The sequence below is a fragment of the Vespula pensylvanica genome, chromosome 4 (assembly GCF_014466175.1).
Source record: "Vespula pensylvanica isolate Volc-1 chromosome 4, ASM1446617v1, whole genome shotgun sequence".
Taxonomy (NCBI): domain Eukaryota; kingdom Metazoa; phylum Arthropoda; class Insecta; order Hymenoptera; family Vespidae; genus Vespula; species Vespula pensylvanica.
In genome coordinates, this window is record NC_057688.1 from 4,585,458 (window position 1) to 4,605,723 (window position 20,266).

Here is a 20,266-nt window from a genome sequence, read left to right on the forward strand (position 1 = left end):
ATAGATTTTTAGATTATAAATGTAAAATTTAGAATTGTTTGATATCGCTAATGATATCAATGTAATTCATTTGGATCGCGATTAAAACGGAACGATCTATATAGAAAAATTGTATATCCTTTATTTTATTTTATTTTATTTTTTTATTTTTTTTTTATATTTATTTCTTTATTTATTATGTCTTTTTTTCAGTGATTGATCCGGAGCAACATCGGACTTAGAGTCCGAAGAAGACGAAGAAGAACCGATCGATCGAAAAGGATCGGCTCGGTGTTCTGACGAAGCATCATTATCTAATGAGACACCGATCGAAGGAGATCGTCGTATCAAGTTTTTGGACACACGAACGAAGACTAGTTGCGAATGAACTGAACTCGAACCCCGTCGTAGATGGAAAAATAAAATATCAAAGAAACGAAACTTTCATCGATCGTACACATTACACACGTACACACATATACATATATATATTCGTGTTTTTTACGTTGACATGTGACTAGGAAAAAGTCGATCGGTCGCATAAAAGTGTCTGAAGTATTATTTTCGTCGTAATAGCAAATAAAATTATCGAAAGGGAATCAAAGAAGACGAAGCACTCGAAACGGTGATTCGTCTTATATTATAATTAAGATACAAAGAGAGAAATGAAAATTCGTATCGTTAACAATTAAGCTGCGAAAAAAGTCTCCCAGTAATTGTACGCGAACAAGAGTCAACAATTTTCATGATTTCTCTCGCGGCTTTTCTCGCGGCTTATCAAAAAACAAAAAAAAAAGAGAAAAAAAGAAAAAAAAGAAAGATAGCGGCGAGTAAGTAGGTGCTAAACTAATAAAAATGTATAATACCCGTAATGCTTCGACGTCGTGGTTGAACGTGTCCTTTTTTTCTTTTCATTTTCTTTCCTCTCTCTCTCTCTCTCTCTCTCTCTCTTTTTCTCTCTCTTTTTCTCTCTAACTTTTTTTTTCTTTCTTCTTGTTCGCGCATGATTGGTGCTACTTTGCCCGACTATAGTCTTCTACACGAACGAACGATATCGTTCCTTCAGTCTTCCAAGCGAAATCAAATAACTTTTAATTTCTGAGACTCTTAATACTATTGTCAAATGGCAAAGTGCATGGAATTTTGAAAAATATATACCTCAGAGCACCCTTTGAACTAGAAAATAATCGTCACACGAAAAAAAGCCTTACTTCCATCCAGAAAATAAATATATACATACATACATACATACATACATACATACATATATATATATATGTGTATATATATATATGTATGCACCCATAAATATATATATATATTTATATATACATATATAAATATATTTATATATAAATATACATGTATATCCCGACATGCTTTCCGCATAAACGCGAGATTGCACATCTGGATCGCGTTTTTTGCCGTGTTTCGTTTGTATAGAAAGAAAAAAAAAACAAACAAACAAACAAAAAAGCCACGACTCGAGTCGGATCTTTGATTTCGTGTAAGAACTCTCGTGTAACTTATTGCTTTGTAAAATGCAGATCTCTTATTTAATTACATTGATGTCTGTCATTTATTTCACCGATCAACAACCTGTTTGCGAAATCTTTATGAAAAAAAAAAAAAAAAATTATCGAAAATAATGAGTCAATGAGAAATAGGTTTTTAACTTAGGTATACTTGACTCACGTCATTAAGAAAATATATCAGAATTTGTTGAATAAAAAAGTATTACGATATTTGCCTTGTTGGAGTTTAGTGTAGTTATCCTATAGTAGTATTTGCAAGGAGTACCAGCATCATTTATATTTCTTTTTAAACAAATACACTTGAAAACTAAAACTTTTTTGTTTTGTTTTTCAAAGTCAAAAACAATGACATATTTTAAATACTCTACGTAGATCTTCATGTTTCAAAAGCATTTGTATATGTACATATATATTGTTGTATAATATTTCTAAAACATCAGAGATTTAATAGAGTAGAAATTGTTAGTAATATTTTAACATTCTTTCAGCATATTTAACTGTATGTTACGGAAACCTTAACAGAAAGATATTCGATATATTTATTAGGGAAATATTTACTTGAAAGTTCGATAAAAAAATCTTCGACGTTCGACAATCTTCTTTTTTTTTTTTAATTTTTAACAAAAAATGGGCTATAAAGATTTCTTAATACGAGAAATCTTCATTAGCGACGTTAATACTATTCGATTGAAGGATACGATGAAAAATGGATCTTAAAGAAGTATTCTTAACGAACTGATTAATAGCATAAATAAGAGGTAAGTTTAAAAAAGAGGATTTTTTTTCGTTTTTCTTTCTCTTAAGTATCCCAAAGCCATTGCATGGATATCCAAAATCTATTTATGTTCATCTTAATATCCCCTATCATTCAAAAAAAAAAAAAATATTAACTTTTTTTTTAATAAGTGCAAAAACTTATGAATGAAATAATTTATAAATTGCTAAAAAATTCTATTCAGTTAATACAATATTTTTTCTTTCTAATAAAAATAAATATATGCTGATTATATGAAAAAACAAACTATTCAGCATGATCATTACAGATCTTGATATAATTAATAATTAATCAATGTCCTTCTATATTTCCAATATCGATTTAAACCATTAACTAATAATAATTGTACACGTTACTCTTCTTCGTATTTAATTTATTAATAAAAGAAATTAAATGAAAAAATTTTTAAATTGATGCAATTAAATTGAAGACGAAAAAAAACCTTGTTTTTTTCACACTCGTATTACAATGATCAAGATCTTTAATTTACTTACCTTAAGATATGCGCGTTCATTACATCGCAATAAAATTTTTAAATGATCTTATTTATCAAATTGATGCAGACATTCCAGCCAATTTTATGTTGTTATTTCATCTCGTTATTTCCATTTGAGCTAAATTACAATATCGTGAAAGTTCGTATCTCCTTCCAATTATTTATTTCTTTACTTTTATATTAATTATCGTTCAACTAAAACATAAGAAAAATGTTGGATCGTATTAAGTATGATTAGATCAAATTAGAAGACGCAATGGAAGTTGATAATCATGCAAAAATATGTTAAAAATAGTAGATTGTATATATTAATAGATCGCGTGCAAAAGTAAGAAAATAAATTCTATTTATCGCAAAATAAATTCTATTTATAATATCCATTCTAATAATTATATTACATTTTAATCATCTTTTATCTGAATATTTTCCTATCATTCTCATACATATTATACAGAATTCTGATGTAAAGACAGTTATTCAATTAGTATCGCCACTTCGCGTTGAATATTTGTGAAAAAATAAAATGCGATATTATTCGATGCTTTCGATCTTACGTGTTGAAACAATTATTATATGTATCACAGCATATGCGTATTTTGTCGAGTGTATCGTTATTAATATAAGTAATTCATTAAAAAAAAAGAAAAAAAAATGTTTTCCATTTAAAACTTTCCGCTAAATAAGAAAATAATGAATGCCATTAATCTTCCCCTTGATATCAGATAACTCTCGTCGAAACAATTCTTCTCCAAAGTTTGCAAAGCTTCATTTTCATGAACAGTTGATATATTATAATTTTTATATTATATCGCATTATACACAAAAATAATACATACACAATTGTCAATAATATAACAATCGAGTACATTTTTTTTTTTCTATGATAATACGTTTCCTTCGACATGCAAAATTACACTAGCAACCAGTAAAAAATATTTCTAATCTAACACTCATGTCTCTTCTAAAAAAAGAAGAAATATTGTACAGTAGGAATGTATTGAAGCAAGTCATTTAATTACTGAGAAACTCCATCTGTTTCTTACTAACACTAAATCTACTAGTACTAGATATAACTGATCGATATCAGGGGAGAAAAATTATGGATCGATGTCAGTGATGTCAAGTAAGGGAATATTGTTTCTTTCATTTCCTTATAATTTTTATTTTCCCCTACAAATAAATTATTAATGACAATTGTGGTGGAATATTTAATGAAGCAATTCGAAGGGGATTTGCAGTCATGCGCGATTGTAAATTTCTTAATCGTCGAACAGATGCTAGTATGACTTTGAGAGCTTCAGATCGTTTCAGAAAATATTGTTGCATTTATAATCATCAATTGCTCGCGCTTATTGGTTTATGGCCTTATCAGAAGTTATCGAAACGACTGTCACGTGTTATTTTTATAATTTTCGTCTTAATTATAAGCATTTTATCTCAGGTAAATCTTGACGTTACAAACGTTTACATAAATTATCGTGTAGTTAGCTTCATTTCACGTTGATATTTTTTTACACCGATCTGAGATATATTACAAGTTTAAACGATACAAGTATAGTCTATTGAAAAACAAGTTCGGATTATTACATTAGCATAAATAATAAATGATCTTTGTTCTAAGAATCGCAAGTAAAAAAATTTATCATTAACTTTAGGCTATCATATTTCTCACAATGGAGTTGAAAATGGATTTAATTATTGAAATAATGCAAACACTTTTGCCCGCCTCAGTTTTCTTCCTATGTTATTGCAATATGATCTACAATTCCGCCAGAGTTCGTACATTTAATTAATTAATTATTCACCCGTTGTGAATTTCTTGCATTGATTATGCATTCGTTGTAGACCGCATTCTTATATATAAAAGAATAAAGGAAAAACGAAATATCATTTATTTTTCAGGTAAAAGCTATTTTTCATCGTATTAAATACGATTTAAACGTTTTAACAGAACAACAAGAATTAACAATAATGCGAAAGTACGCCTTTGAAAGCAAACTATGTTTGATATCGATCGCATGTTGGTACACAAAAAATACATAATATTTTTTCTTTTTTTCTTTTTCTTTTCTTCTTAACATCGAGTGTTTAAAATAACTTTATAATTAATCTTTCGCGCTTGCAATTTCAGTTGTTTGTTACCTTTATACAGCTTTTTTGATGATCCCATCCGTTTTAAACGGTCTACTCTACACCTTCGATGTCATTGATGATACGCAATTAATATTACCATTTCGCATTGAATATTTTCTACAAAGCAGTATGCATTACTATTTCATTCTTTTATATGAAATCATAACAATAATCATCATATGTACTGTGGGTGTTGCAAACTATTCAATGTTTATATCGTTCACACAACATGCTTGCGCCTTGTTCAATATCGTTAGGTAAGTATAATAATAATTGATAACGTCGTTACCTTAAGAAATTGATATCTTCACCAAAAAATATTTCATTTAATCAATCGTTACAGTATAAAGCTAGAGAGACCATTTCAAAAAAATCAGTATAGTTTTTTGTATATTTATCCTTTTAATACTTGCGAAAAGGAATATGATTGGATTTTAGATGCTATAAAATGGCATTGTAATGCCATCAAGTTTGTATTTTTTACGATAACAAATTTATATTATTATTAAATGTAAATTTTTTATTTTATAATATGTGTTCTTTCTTTCTTAAAGTTTCGTCGCCTTATTAAAATTGATGTACATTAGAATATACTTTGTCGAATTATTGTTTGCAATGGCATTCATTATTTTAGATTATCTTTATGTAAGTAACGTTAGTAAATAAGCATAAAATGATATAGATATACTATTAGAAAAACAAAACAATATTACACTGTTTTATTATATATTATGATTTAAAAATTGAAACATTTGTTTTGCAGTTATTCGAGTTATTACCTTTAACAGAAAATATAAACGATACATTGAAACGTTCCCTCTACATTTCTGCAAATTTGTTCATAATATACATTTATTGCTACCTCGGACAAAAGTTGATAAACAATAGCACCGGTTTATTGACGAAGTGGTAAGTTTTTTCAAAACTCATGACTCGTACGCATTTTCTTTTCCATATCGTTAAATATATATAAAAAAACATCCTATCATTTTCAAAGTTGTGAAATTCCATTTTATGCGTTATCTATAAAAACGCGAAAAATGTTGGTTTTGCTTATGGTTGCGAGTCTGAAACCATCAACTTTTTCTATGACTGGAATTATTATAGCTTCGCACGAAATGTTTACGAAGGTAAGAAAAAAGATATTTATAAATTATAAAAATGTCATGCTTCTTTATTTTCTTTTTTTTTTTTTTTTTTTTTAGATAATGCGCTCGTCACTTTCATTTGCTATGGTATGTTACAAAGCACGTCAATAACATGGTGCGCGCGAGATAAAAATATCAAACAATGTATACCGAAAATTTTATTTCATAAATGTATATTTCATATATTTCAATGTGACTAAAACGATATTAAAATATTATACGTATCAACTTCGATTCATGAATATGCAGCCATTCGCCCGGTAGTACTTGCGTTACATAATTTAGATTTACGTTTCGATACATCGCAAGTAATACCGACCCAGGTCTCACCGCATGGAGGTTGCTGCATCTGGAGACCCACGGGCTAACGGTGACTCTACTTATTATACTACCACTACTACTATCATTAAAAAATCAAAACAACCGGATGATTTCCACTCCACGACGAATTCAAGTCTCAAACGTTAAAATTGCAGCTCTATGCATATTTCCGCATTTGGGAACCGATTTACGCATAGCTCAACCATCGAAACATCGGAAGCTTCGATCACCACTTGAGCACAACCGATCGTGCTTTCGCGACAAATACGCCGGGATCGAAGATTAAATCTTATCGCACTCACAAATACTTACGTAAGTGTCCAAGAATACTCAAACGAGTATGTTGAGTACGTTGGAGCCATGCTTGGGTTTAATCGCGTCCGAGAACACCAACGATTATACCAGCCGACACAAACGCGAGTGTCCTCCTATCTTACCCTAACGGGAGAAAAGAAATCCTTCTACACTTCAGGTAGAAAGATTCTTTAAACACCCGTGTAAAAATCTAAATCCCTGGATGATGAAATATGCTTGTTGGGCGATGAAACGGTTACTGCATCTGGAGATCCATGGGCTAATGGTGAATCTATTCTAAAATCCACGTTCCGGGATGTCTTTCCGCTTCGAGAGCTTCAGGTTTCTCAGCAAACAGGAGGTTTGGTGAAACCTCGCTTACGAAAAACTCCACCGTTCGACACCGTCAGCTTCAGACATCGGTCATGCTTTTGATTTTTCGATATTGCCATTGCAATCATTCGATAGTACTACTGAAGTTCTATTAGATTCTTTTATATCGCGAACAATAACGATCCTGGTTTTATCGCGTGAAAATTATTCCATCTTAAGACTCACGAGCTAAGTGGAACTCTACTTTATAAACTCTACTTTAATTCCTAGAGTGACAAGAGCTTAGCAAGAATTCAAGTCCCTACATTAATTGAAAGAATTAGCCTTTAAATATTAGTAAAATAATTTTATTTATTAATTATTTCCTCCCCAGTTTGCGATTTATGTTTGTCGAAAGACGAAACTCAATTTATTTTATGTCGATCGTGTTTTATGATCTTCGTAACATTGCTAGCAATGTTCTATTATTTAAATATTAATAAAATAATCTTATTTATTAATTATTCCCTTCCGAATTTAAACCTGCGTCTATTTCACACGGTTGATTTTATTTTGACACTACTACAAAATGTACTTCCTGAATCTATAAATTTAAAAATCATCGTTTCCTCAATTTGCATTTATCACATATAATTTAATATCAAAAGTTAATATCAAAAAACTAAAATGTGGAAGAAAACTGATAAATCTAACACGACTCTAAAAACATCCTGAAACGAAAAATTGAGAAAACACAGAAAGAAAACGAGAATTAATATATTAATTGCTGAAAATCCTGAGCTAAAAATTGATTAATTTATTCTGAGGTTTTACGGGCTATGATTTTACAAGTCTTTTTGTTTTTTATCAATAACTCTACTCGACTTTACTCTTTCAAAAGCAATGACTCTACTCGACTTTTTTCGATCAAAAGCAATGACTCTACTGAGACTTTCGTTTTATCAATAAAACTGTTTATTTTATTTAAAAATGTAATAAAAAATCTTTGGACGCTCCTTCCTACAAGCGATTATTCTAATTATTAAAATACAAATCATACAATTTCGCTTGTAATTTAAAGACTATTCATCGCGAATGTCTTCTCGCTCATTCTTTATTAGAACTCGTAAATATCGTAAATATTTATTGTTATATCGCGAGAGAAAATATTTAATAAACGTATTAAAATATTTAATATTTCAAATAATTATAATTAACGCGTTTGAACAAGAAGACTCTATCCTGATCTAATAAATAAATCAAAAAATAACGAATCATTCACGAGTAAATCTCCGAAGAAATTTACTCGTGATCACTCAATGTTCGTCTACTAATTAATTACAACCGATCACTCGTGCCGATTCGGACCTTTCGTCCTCGATATGATTGAGTGATCGGAGGGACTTAAAAATTAACTCACTTCTTAAGAAGTTCTGCGATGGCTCCAAAACACTCGTCCGCGATTTAGGTCGAAATTGAGGGTGGATGATACGTAGTTGGTTGGAAATGAGGTAGGTCGACATCGAAGTTGATCTTCGGAATCCTCTTCGGTGATGCACTGACTCTAATTCGCGATAATTATTTATTAACGAACGATCACTGAATTTATTTCGCGAAACTCTAGTCTTTTATAAATACAGTCTGTGCGACTATTAAAAAAGCAAAAAACTTCGCGAACAAACACTGACTCTAACGACTGCATTGCACGCAGTCCATACAAGAATACTCATTATTTAAATCGCGAAACGCGTACGAACAAACACTGCTTCTATTTCGCGATATTTTTATTTTAGCGAGACGAACACTCGATTACTTCGTTGCTACGCGCTCGATTACAATAAAGTTCTGAAAGAAAAAAAAATATAAACAAAATTATTTGTATCACAGTTATAGTAAGAAACTGTATAAATTATTCAAGAAATATATGATAGAGAAATATATTTACTTAAAATTTTCGTTGATACTTGCAGGAAAGATATTCTGTGAGAATTTCTATGTTCACTCCTCGGTGTACAAAACAAAAGTGATCCAGTAACTATCAAAGTCGATCAAAGGTCCGATTATGTTGACGTCATACATAACCAAAAACTGCCAGTCTAAAATTTTCGACTTAAAAATAAAACAAATTGTATATAATATTAAAGAAATATGTGATATAAAAGTATACTTACTTGAATTCTCCGTTATTACTTGCAGAAAAAGCATCTTGTGAGAATTTCTATGTTCACTCGTCGAAATATAATACGAAACTGATCCAGTAATTGTCAATATCGATCAAAGGTCCGATTATGTTGACGTCGCACATAACCAAAGACCACTAATGAAAATTTTAAGTATAAAATAAAATAAATTGTATATAATATTAAAGAAATATGTGATATAAGAGTATAATTGCTTTAAGTCTTTGTTATTACTTACGAAAAACACATTCTAAGGGAGCTTCGATCCTTACTCGTCGAAATACAACGCACGACTGATCCAATAAAAGTCAAAGTTAATTAAAGGTGTAATGTTGTTGACGTCACGCGAGCCGACGACCGCTAGTTCAAAATATACATCTAAAATAAAGTAAACAGTAAGAAATGTGTGATATAAGAATACAATTGCTTTAACTCTTTGTTATTAAAGACATCCTCGGAGACCTTCGATGTTCACTCGTCGAAGTACAAATGAAATGTGATATAATAACTACTAAAGTCAATCAAAAACTCGTTTTTACTGCCACGTTAAATAAAGGTAATGACTCCGAGTTCAAAATGTATCTATATTAAAATATTAAAATTATTTTATATTTAATACGTGCATTATAACATTTTAACGATTATTAGTTTATTATTGTTTAATTATTAGTTTATTGTAGTTAATATATATCGTACATTGTTTAAATAATATCACCGAAAGTAATAATTTTTCAAGCTTAGTAAGAAAAAGCTTTGATCTTTACTCGTCGAAATAAAAAAGAGAAATAATAAAAGATTCATCAAAATTAATCAAAAGATCGATTTTATTGATTTTATGACGCAATCTCCTTTTTAAACCTTTATCTACACAACGAGTTCTTCTTCATTAAAATCGTATTCCTTTTAGTAATTCTTGTAATTGGATATTTATTCATGTATTCTATTAACAGCATTCTTTATTTATGTATAATATTCATTCATCTTTTTTTTTTCTATTCAAGTTATTTAACTGCGATATAGAAAATCATTCGTATGAAAAAGGTGATTAATATAGGTTATCAATTTATATAAAATTGTAATTAAATATGATACAGTATCTTTTCAATCAATGTATGTTATATAATATTTATCTATTTATTAATTTTTTTATTTAATCGATATTTTTAAAAAGTACATATATTTTCCGATGTTATCAAAGGTAAATCAGTGTAATGGAAAATATATACGTCTCCAATTGCGAATACTACACATTTATAATCAAGAATACCGTTTCAAAAACATATACACTTTTTCACCGTTCGAATCGTACGCATATGTATCATTAAAAGCAGTTATAGAATAAAGCTCCTGATACATTACTATTTCTTCGACCGAATTTGCTGTTAAAAAGACCTTAAGGCTTTTACACACCGCATCGACGTAAAACGTATGCCGTGAGAAAATTCACCAATCAAAATCAATTATACATTCCTCTTTATATTTTTCGACGCAAGATATAAGTTCTACAAGCTATCGTAAGAATGAACTTTTTACACTTTACGTCTTATATTCAACCAATCGCATGCTTTCCCGCAATTAAATTCTACATTTGAAATTTCATCAATACGAGTAGTATCCAGACTTTAAAGTTATGTATTCATACATTACGATTGAAATCATCAAGAGCATTATGTTTTAAAGAAACATAAGCACGATAGAAAAACGAGGATGCAGCAAGCAGGATTTGACACTTAAGAATTATATTTTCGCGCAATTTTTTCAATGATGATTGTGATTGGTCAAAGCTTATGGCTTACGGCAATCGTACGTGATACCATTTACGTACTACGGCTTACGGTTTACGTCTTATGTCGATGCCTGTATGAAGATCTTCGCAAAATTTTTTATCGTTACGGCTTACGTCTTGCATCCGAAAATATAGAGGGGAATATTCGATTCTGATTGGTGGATTTCCTGACGGTTTACCTATTACGTCTTACGTTGATGCGTGTGTGAAGGCCTTTAATACGTAATATAACAAAAAAAAACTCGGATAAATTAATAGAAATAGTAATTTCAACTAATCAATGCGAAAATAAAATCATATTTATTATCCTATTAAAAGTTTCATCGGTTTAGCGCACTCATGTTCGTAAGATGGGACTACGTGACGCACATTACATCGATGAAGCGCCTTTCGGCGCGGTCGCATGTGCTCTTCTAAGGTAAATTGGAGGGGGAAGGTAAAACCATGTGATCATCGACAACCAATCAGCTGTTTAACATTGTCCTGCCGCCAAGCCAAGCTCGTCTGACGTCCGTGGTCCTACGTGCATGCGAATCTGCAACTTCCAATTACTTTACTATGCAGCAGTAGAATATTAAAAGGGATGGATAATTTATAATATACAACAATCAGCCAACTGTAATATTTCGTGCGTAGGATTCAATTTATCCTCGATAGCATTCTAAGATTTGTGTCACAAGTGTCGCCATTTTGGTGATACGGCAAGCTAAGCCTGCAAGTGTACCTATGATCTTTTTATTTTGGCTTAGTATTTGGGCGATCTGTGGGATCGTTTCCGACGTCGAACGAACGCAGTAATTATAGAGATGACACAACAAAATAAAACGATGAATTTCTTAATACATGACGCCAATGGTAAGTTATCTAAGAATGCGCCGACAGTCGGCATGTGTTTTTCGATACACTACACAACACGTTGCACTAGTTTTTAATATTGGAAGGTATTCCTAGTTCTTGATCAACGTGCACTTCTAATGATTTTAAGTCTTTCCCAAACGTATGTTTATATCTGAGTCATATGGAATATTTTCTATTGTCTTCCCTTTCTTTATGCACATTATAAGATTGTACATTTCCTTACTTTTTCTTGTATTAAAATAAAATTCAAAATTCATTTCTTCAAATAAACATTAAGCCTGGCTTTCCTTATAATGTACATGATATATACTGTGAAAATATATATGGTAAAAAATCTGATCAATGATAAATGTATGTACAAGCGTACTAGCTATTTTAGACTTACTAGTCTGTACATTCATTTTTTCCTTGCAAACAATAAAGCATATATAAGTCCTCAAGAAAATGTGTAAATGCTTTTTATGTAAATATATTCCTTTTTCATACAAAGGTAAATAAAAAAATAAATTGAGAATCAATCGAAGTAACAATTTTATCTTTGCAACTTGATATAAATAAGTAATATCAAATCAAATTCTTCCTTTAAGTTAATTCTATTTAAACATTACATTTAATTTTACTTTATAAAAGGAAAGTTAATTTTTTTAAGTTTGCAGATGTTATATAGAAATAAATATAATCTAGTTTAACATAATAAAGAATAAGCGAGTTAGTATCAGTATATCAAAAAATATTCTAGTTCTATTTCTTTGTATTATATGTATGTTTATATACATAGTTTATTTGTCTACTGCATTTATAGAAATTACATTATTTCATTGTCTGAATATATGCCTTTCAACAGTACACTATTAAATAATCTTTATTACTTTCATTAAAAAGAATATTGTATGGAAATAGATATTTTTAAATGTTCTTTAATTTGATTCATTTAACATTATTGATAAAAGAACTACAGAGCAACATACACACAATTAATTCAAGAAACAAGTTCAAGCACATTTCATAGAACATAATTTAATCTTGGATTATACATTATTTTCTATTCTTTATTTTATCAATTATTTATTCATTTTGAATCAATCTATGAAGATATTTATAATATAATTAAATTAATAAAATGAAAAAAAAATTGTAATGTAAAGAACTCTTACAGGTCATCCACAGGTGATAAAGGTTGTACAAAGTACACCTAATAAATCATTAAGTGGTATTATCAGCACAGCGAATACTGGTAGTTTTAAAGTTTTTAAAACACCAAGTCAAGAACCACAGGTATGTTATTAAAATAATAACTGATACATACTTTATGTTATTAACATTATGTTATTTTTCTATTTCAAATGTAACATATATGTTTTATTGCATACATTTTTTTTTAATGTATATAATTATTAGGTCCTGTCACCAAATGCACAAGTCCTCAGAACTATTAGCCTACAAAGTTCTTCAACCCCTGGTCAGAGTGAGCAAATTTAATTCGTTGTTAGAGGCATCATCATTTAATTTTTAACTAACTTCTATTATTTTTTGTAGGATTGGTGACAATACCTTTGCAAAATACAAAATTAAATACTACTAAACCTGGAGATCCTGTAGTAACAAAAACAATACAGTTAACATCAGCTCAAATGGTAAGGAATATTTCGAAATATTGTTACATTTATAAAAGTCTTATTTTTTATGCTTTCTTTTTCTCTGTTGATAACTCATAATATTCTTTGAGAATTTCATAGAAGAATTATTCATAATATTTCAAATGTTATAAAAATATCTATTAGATTCACATAACATAAACATACTCTAATAATTATACTTTTATATGATTTTATTTCAGAGTGATATAAAACAGGCAATAGTATCTCAGCAACAGCAAAGTAGTAATACACAGATTGTTAAGGATATAACAGGAAAAACATATATTAGTCCAATATTGGATCATAGTGGTTCTAGAAAACGACAAGATACAGAAAGTGATTTTGTGCCTGAGTACTGTATTACTTTCATTGATATTCTTATCTCTAAAATAATTTATGTATATTTTATTGTCAGAAATAATATTATTTGCTAAAATTACTTGCTAATTATGTTTCTAGTAAAAGAAGGAAAACGGAAAAAGTAGGGAAAGGTCTACGCCATTTTTCAATGAAAGTATGTGAAAAAGTAAAAAAAAAAGGCACCACGTCGTATAATGAAGTGGCGGATGAATTAGTAGGAGAATTTACTAATCCTGCACATATAAACTCATTAACAGATCAGGTAAATTTTTATGATACAATATAATATATAATTAATAATTTTCTTATAAATAATATTACTATAATTTTATTTCTGTTTCAGCAATACGATCAAAAAAATATAAGGAGACGTGTATATGATGCTTTAAATGTATTAATGGCAATGAATATTATTTCCAAAGAAAAGAAAGAAATTCGGTGGTTAGGTTTACCAACTAATTCATTACAAGAGTGTTTAGCACTAGAAAAAGATAAGAAAAAGAAAATTGAAAAAATTAAGGCAAAGACACAACAACTTCATCAACTCATTCTTTCACACATTTCGTTTAAAAATTTGGTAGAACGTAATCGTTTAAATGAAAGTCTTCGCGGACCACCAAAACCTAATTCTGCCATACAGCTGCCATTCCTCATAGTGAATACCAGCAAAAAGACTGTCATAGATTGCAGCATTTCAAACGACAAGTATATTTCACTAATCTTACCTTTTGCATATAATATTTGTCATCTTTTTATTGCATTTACAAAACCTAAAAAATTATATTATCTCTTTATATTTTATTTTTACAGAACTGAGTACCTGTTTAATTTTAATGATAAGTTTGAAATTCATGATGACATTGAGGTTTTAAAACAAATGGGTTTGGCCTTTGGTAATTACAGAATATTAAATAATTATATATTAAATTATGTTGTTTTTAAATATTTACTATTAACAGAAATTTATATTTTTAGGCCTAGAAAAAGGTAACTGCTCCGAAGAGAATTTACGGACTGCAAAATTGATGGTTCCTAAATCGCTTGAAAAATATGTGGAACGTACGTATTTCAATATGATGTGATGACATATAAACGAATTAGTTCAACATTCTACAAACTTTATTATTTCAGAATTAGCATCAGGTGATCTGGAAAAATTCATCCCAGTCACTATACCTGGTCCTAGTACTTCTATGGAAGACCTAGAAGTTAAATTAGAAGGTTCTAGGCCTCCTTCTTCATCACATACTTCGTTATCTGAAGATGCTCTTTCACCACCATCTCAATATTATTCAGAAGAAGAAGATGATGACGAAGAGAGTGATCAGGATGATCAAGCTGATAGTGATCTAGAAGTTAACTAGCACCTGGATCAAACTTCCCAAGGCTGGACTCAGGGTTCGTTACGTCATTATGTAAATAACTTTGAATATTTTAATCTAACATAGTATACTGTAATGAGTCAATATTTAACATAAATAATTATTATCCTAGACTTCATTTTCATCCATAATTTTATTTTTAATATAATATTTCATTCTACTAAAAAGTTCTGAATCCTTTAAAAAAAAAATATGTACATCTTACCAGAAATGTACTCAATTACATTTAATTTATAGATATAGATAATTATAATTTCAGGATATTCATTATTTTCTTCAGTGGTGTCAACGTGATCATTATCAATATCACCACTGACATCGTCGTTACCGCCCCAATCACCAGAGTCTTCACCATGTCAATCAAGATTATGTAGGTGTATAATAGTAATCAAGGATTTTTAATCAATCCTTACTATCATCGATACATATAATCTGATAAAGTAAATGAGAATGGTCAAGAGGAAAATACATCGATTGGAGGCAAATGGAAAAAAGTAATACATAATTACTTCGCCTAAATATATCAGCAAGGCTCTTTTCATATTAGGAAACCAGTTCAATGCACAAGAAGTGATTCTAATTTTGAAAACGTATATAATGTCAAAAAACCATTGACTGTGCATTGATTTGCAGATTTATATGACTAGCACCTATGTATAATAAATTATAATCTTAGCCTTATACCTACATTAATATGTGTATAAAATATTAAGACCAGTACTCATTTTCTTATGGCACGTTTATAATAATTATCATCAGTGATACACGGTGAAGTCCAGTATGCTAAATGCGAATACGTCTGACTCGATTTTGAAGTATAAATAAATTGTCATAATGCTATTGTTCTATTTTTTATTAATTTTTAGTGTAAATGTTTATTCATAAGGTTACCTGTCCAAGTAACTTAAAGTAATGACATTGACACAATTGATTGTAATATACAATTGGAATCAGGTGCAAATGAAAGGTTTCTAAATATATAGACATGTATTGATAATTTATAATTTTGACTTAATAATTATTCTGTCACAAAAAAAAAAAAACTAAAACAATTCTATATATATTATTAGTTACAAGATACAAAATATGATTAGTTTTATTATAAAATTGTTATATAGTTTGTCAAAACTATAATCTTTAACACAAGAAATGAAAATATATGAACTTAATGTTTATTACATCAAAATAACAATACTCTTTTAACTTACAAAAATATATTCTCCATTGTCAATAAAAAATTGACTTGAAAGAGCAGGTGATGTTAATCAATAACTAAGTAAGTTTTATAATATTAAACTTTTTATCTACTGTGTACAATGATTAGGTAATTTTGAAAGTGCTCTAATCTAAATCATCATCATCAAAGAGATCATCGAACTCTGAAATTTTAATAAATTTATGAATTAAAATTTAATTTATTTACAAGAAAACATTAGATGTGTTTAAAATATTTCATGTTCATACCATTGAAAAAATCTGCATGTACCGCCTTCTCACTGGTTGTAAGGTCTACTAATAAACGACTACCACCAACCTAAAAATATGTTATAATTTTATGAAATAAAATACGTGTAACAAAAAGTAAATTCATACCATTATATAATTATCTTTTATGTTTATATATAGATATACAATAAATTATAAACAACATTTTAAATATCATAAACTACACTGTTATAACATATTATTACCTCTTCAAGTTCTATGTATGATCCTGCACCTTCTGGAAACATTTCATCTGCCACAAGAGTCGGCTTCATAATTAATCAGTTTTATTCTGAATGTTAAAAACAAAAAGCACTCGTCTTCTATCATTTAACGACAAACAACAAATTTTAAGATATGAATTAATGCTTATGTTACCATGAAACGGATGAACTGCCATCTAATGGAATTTTTATTATCTACAATTATAACCTTATAGTGTATCCAGTGAAAATATAATATACTAATTATTATTTAAAGAATAATATTGTGTGCTTTCATCAAATAAAATAAATGTGATTCCAATCAATTTGTTGTGATTTTCATAGCTTATGCAGATTCGTGTATGATCGCATATAATATATATATATATATACATATATAAGTACATATATATATGTCCCGGTGAAGTTCATGCTAGCACGAGTTAAAACTAATAAAAGAAAATATAATATAAAAAAAATTATTTATTATTATTTGTAACATTTAATAATGCGATGGTCACTTCCGAAACCAGTCTATTATGCATCGATGATTACAACTACAGTTGGTGTAGCGTATCTAACAAAGTAATATATTTTTATATAATTTTATTTTATAATACATAAACTTAATCCAAATATATAAGTTATTGTTTTAACCGCTTGAATTATTTGAATGTATTCAATTTGACTATAAATAATTCTATTTAAGATATTCATTAAAAAATAATTTCTACAGTTTACAAGTATTATATAAATTTCTTTTTTTTTTTTTTGTTATTTATAGAGATTATTTTGGTGGGAAAAAGTATGAAGGAGAAGAGAATTTAGAAGGTAAAGTTATCATTGTTACTGGTGCTAATTCTGGTATTGGTAAAGAAACAGCTCGTGCATTTGCTGCACGAAATGCTAAAGTTATCTTAGCTTGTAGAAATAAAGAAAGATGTGAACAGGTATTCACAAATTATAAATATAATTATATGTATTATATATTAGTTTTAATAAAAAGTTTTTTAATTTTTCTTATTGTTTTAGGCACGCAAAGATATTGTTATTGAAACAAAAAATAAACATGTTTATTGTAGAAAATGTAACTTGGCATCTCAAGAAAGTATACGGAACTTTGTTACTCGATTTAAAAATGGTAATGATCAAATGTTTTAACTATCTATTAAGGCATATCTGCTTTAATATTTATATTTATGATACAGAAAATTCTGAACTCCATATACTTGTTAATAATGGTGGTGTAATGCGATGTCCAAAAAGTTATACAAAAGAAGGCATCGAAATGCAACTAGGAGTAAATCATATGGGACATTTTTTACTTACAAATTTATTATTAGATGTTTTAAAACAATCTGCACCATCTAGAATTATAAATGTTTCAAGTAATGCACATTTAAAAGGAAAACTTCAAGTCAAAGATTTAAATAGTACAGAAAAGTATGATCCTTACGAAGCATATGCCCAAAGTAAATTAGCTAATGTTTTGTTTACAAGAGAACTGGCAAAGAGACTAAAAGGTATTGTAAATGTATCTAGCATTTAATCATTTAAATTAATAAGTATATTATTTAGGAACACAAGTTACAACTAATGCGGTTCATCCAGGGATTGTCGATACAGAAATAACAAGACACATGACGTTATTTAAAAATCTTTACTTTAAATATTTTATTAAACCATTTATATGGCCTTTTATAAAGTCACCTAAACAAGGAGCTCAAGCAATTTTACATGTTGCATTAGATCCTAAGCTTGACAATATCACAGGCTCTTATTTTAGGTGAGTAATATATCTATTATATATATATATATATATATATATATATATATATATATATATAAAGTATCTTATTTAAATTAATTCCCTTGAATATCTGCAAAACTGATGATACAAAAAAATATTGAAAATGAAAATTTCAAAAAAACACATAATATGATGTAATTTGGTATATTGTCGGTGGATACATAAAGGATATATATCTACTATATTTTTTTGCCTACTATGCCTACTATATATTTTTTTTAATTATATCATATGTTCTTGATTTTGTTTGATATTATCTATAGAAAAATATTAACCTATATATTTCAAGAAATTATTAGTTTAGGAGATATCTTAGTTTAAATATTGCTAAGAAACTATCACTCTCTTACTACTACTATTTATTTACTACTTTACTACATTTTAGTAAGAAAGTGATGATAATAAAATACCCTATATATTTAAAAAAAATAATATAATTGTTTTTTGTTTTGTTTTAGTAATAACGAAGTTGCTAACATTTCCGATGAAGCTAAAGATGATAAATTAGCAAAATGGTTATGGCTAGTTAGTGAAAAATGGACGAAATTAAATGTTACTTAATATAATAAATGTAACATCATTTTAATTAAAAGGAAATTGATGTAAAAAATAAATTTTTATTTCGTCATGATAATTTCACTTATACCGTTATATTTTTATTAAATAAATTTTCTAGTTGCAAAAGTGATTATAAAAACTGCTTTTAATGATTAAATAATCATTTGTCACGAATATTTTTTAAACAAGTTTCTTATTTCAATACTGATTTTAGGTAACGTATCGTCTTCTTTTCGAAAAGAAATAAAGGCAAATAAACGCAAATAAGGTTTATATGTTTCCTTTCTGCTATTTATATGTTTATCACGAATTATTATTAATATTTATAAAACATAACCTTAACATTGTCGATATATGCAATTACCTAATAAATAAGACAATTATTTTATTTTCAAGACGATTCGATAAGAGTAATAAATATACGATACTAATTACCGACAGAGTAAAAAATATATGCAATATATTCTTTAAATAAATGTAAAATAATCGAAAATATTAATTATATATAAGAACAAAGAAACTTACGAAACACACTCTTCGAAGTACAAAGGACGACTGAGTTGTTATCTTCGCAATCACTGGTATTTATAGTTGTTTACATCACTGGCGGGCATATATACAAATTTAAATTTCATATTTAATTAAATTCTACATTAAAACTACTTTGTAAGATACATTAATAATACATAACAAATATAATATCTAATTATTTTATAGTACATATATATACTAAATAGATCTTATACATTACTTTTTTATACTTATATATAGTAAATAGTACTTAGTATTCGATATTAAAATTAAATATTTATTTTTACGTATATAAAGTTTTTATAGCATTTCATACTGAAAATTATCAAAAAAGATTTTTTGGAATAAATTATTTTTTATGTATCGTTAGAAATATAGTCGTTATGTAATTATGACATTTCATTATATGATAAGCACGTAGAGTATGATATAAAAAAAAATTTTATGGCCCATAACCATATCAGAAAGGAAACTCACTATATA

General features: G+C 28.3%; 3 protein-coding genes and 1 long non-coding RNA gene across 15 annotated transcripts in view; 3 read left to right on the forward strand and 1 right to left on the reverse strand.

Annotated features, from left to right (window-relative positions):
* Positions 1–1,544, forward strand: part of LOC122628657 (unconventional myosin-XVIIIa) — a 66,114-nt gene extending 64,570 nt beyond the window's left edge. For all 6 annotated transcript variants that reach the window (XM_043811139.1, XM_043811142.1, XM_043811141.1 and 3 more), the window contains one exon: positions 193–1,544. In XM_043811139.1, coding sequence (XP_043667074.1) covers positions 193–199 — 7 coding nt within the window. In that variant the 3' untranslated portion in view covers positions 200–1,544. The remainder of the gene's footprint in view (positions 1–192) is intronic.
* A 7,227-nt stretch (positions 1,545–8,771) lies between these two features.
* On the reverse strand, positions 8,772–9,198 carry LOC122628894. The gene is made up of 3 exons (XR_006327127.1): positions 9,165–9,198; positions 8,939–9,089; positions 8,772–8,838 (listed from the first exon to the last, which is right to left on the reverse strand). It is a non-coding gene; the product is annotated as an uncharacterized LOC122628894 (long non-coding RNA).
* Positions 9,199–11,396: 2,198 nt separating this feature from the next.
* On the forward strand, positions 11,397–16,197 carry LOC122628898 (transcription factor Dp-1). 6 transcript variants are annotated; one of them, XR_006327133.1, is made up of 12 exons: positions 11,398–11,587; positions 11,709–11,814; positions 12,974–13,092; positions 13,216–13,282; positions 13,354–13,451; positions 13,655–13,806; positions 13,914–14,076; positions 14,158–14,519; positions 14,625–14,707; positions 14,790–14,873; positions 14,946–15,229; positions 15,456–16,197. XR_006327133.1 is itself a non-coding variant. In XM_043811732.1 (11 exons), exons 1-10 carry the CDS (start codon positions 11,766–11,768, stop codon positions 15,176–15,178), a joined length of 1,410 nt encoding a protein of 469 aa, XP_043667667.1. In that variant the 5' UTR covers positions 11,397–11,765; the 3' UTR covers positions 15,179–15,212; positions 15,477–16,197. The 6 variants fall into 6 exon arrangements, 2 of the variants coding, with proteins under 2 accessions (XP_043667667.1, XP_043667666.1); XM_043811732.1 differs by having other exon boundaries at positions 11,397–11,814; positions 14,946–15,212; positions 15,477–16,197; XR_006327134.1 differs by having other exon boundaries at positions 11,398–11,814; positions 15,477–16,197.
* Positions 16,198–17,044: 847 nt separating this feature from the next.
* LOC122628900 (retinol dehydrogenase 13-like) lies at positions 17,045–19,382 on the forward strand. 2 transcript variants are annotated; one of them, XM_043811737.1, is made up of 6 exons: positions 17,045–17,469; positions 17,669–17,834; positions 17,917–18,025; positions 18,093–18,407; positions 18,463–18,680; positions 18,729–19,040. In XM_043811737.1, exons 1-5 carry the CDS (start codon positions 17,393–17,395, stop codon positions 18,672–18,674), a joined length of 879 nt encoding a protein of 292 aa, XP_043667672.1. In that variant the 5' UTR covers positions 17,045–17,392; the 3' UTR covers positions 18,675–18,680; positions 18,729–19,040. The 2 variants fall into 2 exon arrangements, with proteins under 2 accessions (XP_043667672.1, XP_043667671.1); XM_043811736.1 differs by lacking the exon at positions 18,729–19,040 and adding an exon at positions 19,153–19,382 and having other exon boundaries at positions 17,049–17,469; positions 18,463–18,670.
* Positions 19,383–20,266: the final 884 nt, after the last annotated feature.